Below are 4,094 nucleotides of genomic sequence, written 5' to 3' on the forward strand. Positions count from 1 at the left end.
GCGCCAGCCCGCCCAGCCCGCGGGGCCCGGCCCTTTACCCGAGGGGCCTCCCGCGCCGAGGTTGCTGGCGGCGCCGGCGGGGGCTGGCGGCGGCTGGGCCGGGCCGCGCAGGAAGGACGGCACGAACTCGGCGGCGTGGACGTTGGGCACGAAGGGCTTGGCGTTGACGTTGAGCTGCCGGCTGAAGGCCGCGCTGAGGTGCTCACGCTGGGCCTCGGCCCCCGCCGCCAAGGGGCCGCCGCCGCCGCCGCACGGGCCCGGCCCGGGGGCCTCCATGTCCGCCTGGTCCCAGCAGTCGGGGGCCGAGTCGCTGCTGCTGCTGCCGCTGCTGCTCCCGCCGCCACCGCCGCCGCCACCGCCGCCGCCGCCGCCGCCGCCGCCGCTGCCGGGATCCATGATTGGGGGGGCCGTGTGTGTGGTGAAGAGAGGGCGGGAAATGGAGGTGGGGGCCTCCGGCCGGGGAGAAGCCGGCCGCGCTGACCCAGGAAGGCGGCGAGGCAGAAGTGCCGGCGGCTAGCGACTAGGTCCCTGGCGTCGCCGCGGCGGCAGCTCCAGTCCCGACTCCGCACTCACGACAGCGGCCGCGGTGGCTCAACCCTCCTCCTCGTGTGTGCGAGCGGATCTCCTCCCACCCAGCCCAACCACCTCCGGCTGCCTCACCGCCAACCCTACGCCCGGCGGTGGGTTGACCCCTCCCCGCCACCCGTACCTTCGCCTCGGTAGTTCCCAGCCCTGTCCGTCCCCGTTTCCGGCTACGAAAGGCGGCAGAAGACAGAACTACGAGTTCCGGCAGCGCCCGCGCGACCCTGCTGCGGTTTTCCCGGGGGCCGATGGGAGTCGGAGTTCAGGGGCCGGGCGCAGCCGGAAGCGACTTAGCTCCCAGCAGGCTGCGCGAGGAGGCGGAGGTCCAGTGGCCGCTCGGCAGCACCGCTTGTCACCCGGTGGAGGCCGCGGCAGGCCCTGGCCAGTCTCCCGGCGGGTCAGAAGACCCAGCCTTTAGCTCAAAGGAAGGGCCTACCCGGTTTTTAAGTACAGGGCGAGGGAAAACGGATAGCATTTAAATATGGAGAAGGAGAAAAACACTCCCGAAGTCCCCTTCCATCTCGTCACCTTCTCTACCTCTGAGCCTCAGTCCCTCTCTCTCTCTCCACCTTGCTGCTCCCCAGCCCCCGCCAGTTTTGTGCCCTACATTTCAAAGCCGATGGGGAGCGTCTTTCATGTGATCCTTTGCGGAAGGGACTATAAAACCGTGTGAGTTACAGCTTAAACTGCAGCGTGGCTCTTCAAAGGGCCCTGCCCGGGCAGGAGGGTTGTTAACTGGAAACTTGGGATGACTCACAGTCTGTTTGACTAGTTATTAACAGCCTTCACCTAAACTTTTCCATCTCGCCCTCTTCCCTGCCAAGAGGTCTGCAAGTTAAACCGAGGATGGCCGTGCTCCGTCGTGTGTCTGGCCGTGCCTAGCTAATGGGACTAATATATTTTTTAATCGCAATTAGGTGAAGAGGTTTTCTTTTGAATGGTCTGAATTGTTCAAGTATTCCCATAGTTCTTCAGTGACTGCATATCACACTTAAAGGCTACGTTTAGGTAAACATTAAAAAAAAAAGTGCAAAAGCAAAGAGAAATAGTTTGCATTTAGTCCTGACTGAGGTCAGAAAACGTGTTGTTCTGAGTACTTGTTAGGTTTTCCCGTAACTCAAACATGAGGAGCTCAAGGCAGGAAAACATTGTTGTTATTTTCTGAAAGGAGTGGAAACGGAATGCAACTAACTTACCTAGACATTACCCGTAAGGGAGTGGACAGACAGAAAATAGATTAGGTTGCTTAAAAAAAAAAAAAAAAAGACAAAAAACCTAAGTCTCAATTTTAAACACTTATTTTGTAAAGATAAAAGAGAATTCAGCCTAATGAAATAGATCAGAAAAGACGCCATCAGTTATCTTTAAAACAAGTCCCATGTTCTAGTGGATTCAATTGGTGTTTAATGTTACACTAGCAAACTATGGAATGCTTTTTTTCTTTAACACACAACACGTGGGAAGTTGATTATTATAAATGTAAAGAAACTGGAAATCTCCAATAGAACAAGATTCAGGATTTTCATCATGTCTGTAGTGCATACTCCCTGAAATCTTATGGAAATTGTTTTTTGTTTTTGTTTTGGTGGGCTTTTTCCCCCGTAGAATGTTCTGATTCCAACCTCTTAATATAGTTCCCTAAATACCCAGTGAAATCCCTCTTAAGAATGGTCATTTTCAGGTTGATATTAAGTGAATGCCCTCGGATTTACAGAGAATTTATTAACAATTGTCATAGAGATCAGAGATTCTTTAATATGTAAGAGATATGCGTTATCTTTGAATGAAATATTTTCATTTTTTTTTTAGTCATGAGAAAATACATTGTGTCTGAAATAAAATGCATTCTTACTCAAGATTGTACTTCCCAACCCACTTCTGAGAAAATGGAACACACACAGCTGACGCAAATAGTAAACCACACAGTCCTTCTCCAAGTAGCTTGTCATCAGAAACCACACCTCTCTGGTTGTGGGATCCCTCCTAGGGCACTGGGTGATCACACTCTGATAGGTCAGCCCTGCACATCTAATTAAATTGACAGTGCTTCTTTGTGCCTAGTAGTTTTTTCTAAGGACAAAAGCTGAAACTGCTAAGACTGGTACTTAGAAAAGCAGTTGATGTCATTAAAGTCCCTGTCTCCAAATAGGATAATTATGGATATTCAGGCAAGAATCCACTCCATTGGTTTTCAAAAGCTTTGACCTGCCAGGAGGGCAAGAAAGTGAGAAATTCTTGTTAATTACTGTTGTGCCAAGAATGAGTGACTTGAGGACAGGGTCTTAATCTTCTTTATATTCCTATTGCCTAATGTAATGCCAGGCATACAAAAGGTGCTTAATAAATGTTAAATTGGATGATCCTGCCCTTTTCTACTCATTTAGAGCTGTTGAGACAAAGGCCTAATAACTTTAAAAAATATTTTTCCAAGAATGTATTAACAGGAATGTATACGTAGGATTAGTTTGACAGCAGCTTTACATGGCAGAACTATGCTCATTCAGGGTCTGAACCACATCACAACAGGTAACTCCTGTCTTCCTATGCAAATTCTACCAGCTGCCAGCTGGGATGCTTAGCAGTCTCTCCTCTCTCTCTGCTTCTCTCTCTCTGTTTTTTTTTTTTTTTTTTTTTTTTGGTGCTGGGGATTGAATCTGGAGCCTAGTGCATTGCATGCTAAGCACAGGTTCTACCACTAAGCCACACCCTCAGCTCCTCTCTTTTGTTCTTTTCCTTCTTCGATAAATTGTAATCTCTTTAAAATGCTTCAGGGTCTCAGTATTTGTACTTTTAAAAGAACTGCACAGTGCTTTGTTTTGCTTTTTGAAATCTGAGTCCATCTCTTATGCTTCCAAATATGGGCTGATATGAAAATTCACTGCTTGACCAGGGATTTAACAGATGAGAGTGTGTCACACAAATGGACACTGGTGTTGTTCCATACTTGAGATCGTTTTCTGCAAAAATATGAATAGCTGGGGGTGGTGGCACGTGCCTGTAGTCCCAGCAGCTCAGGAGGCTGAGGCAGAAGGATTACAAGTTCAAAGCCAGCCTCAGCAACTTAGTGAGGCCCTAAGCAACTTAAAGAGACTCTGTCTCCAAATAAAAATAAAAAGTCTGGGGATGTGGGTCAGTGGTCAAGAGCTCTTGGGTTCAATCCCCAATGCAAAAAAAAAAGAGAGAGAGAGAGAGAGAAACAGACTACAGACTAAGTGCTAAAATAGAAATACATTTAAAATACATGACAAAACAGAGGAGCAGAGGAAAAATAATACATTTAGCCTTCCGTATCCACGAGTTTCACATCTGTGGCTTCAACCAACCATGGATCAAAAATACTTGGGGAGCTGGGGGTTGTGGCTCACTGGTAGAGTGCTTACCTAGCATGCATGAGGCACTTGATCCCCAGCACCACATTAAAAAAATAAATAGACAAAGTAAAGGCATTGTGTCTATGTAGAACTAAAAAATATTTTTAAAATACATCGGAAAAAAAGAATTCATGGGATGTG

The 4,094-nt window shown here is 48.5% G+C and overlaps 1 protein-coding gene across 3 annotated transcripts in view; it reads right to left on the reverse strand.

The window, feature by feature from the left end:
• Positions 1–731, reverse strand: part of Gspt1 (G1 to S phase transition 1) — a 30,384-nt gene extending 29,653 nt beyond the window's left edge. The window contains exon 1 of one of the 3 annotated variants that reach the window (XM_005327188.5): positions 710–731. Coding sequence is in view for 2 of the 3 variants with exons in the window: in XM_078024662.1 (XP_077880788.1) it covers positions 39–396 (358 nt within the window). In the remaining variant the exon portion in view is untranslated. Of the gene's footprint in view, positions 1–38; positions 678–709 lie in introns of those variants that run through there. The other 2 variants (XM_078024662.1, XM_078024661.1) reach the window with 2 other exon arrangements.
• Positions 732–4,094: the final 3,363 nt, after the last annotated feature.

This window comes from Ictidomys tridecemlineatus, chromosome 10 (assembly GCF_052094955.1).
Source record: "Ictidomys tridecemlineatus isolate mIctTri1 chromosome 10, mIctTri1.hap1, whole genome shotgun sequence".
Classification (NCBI taxonomy): Eukaryota; Metazoa; Chordata; class Mammalia; order Rodentia; family Sciuridae; genus Ictidomys; species Ictidomys tridecemlineatus.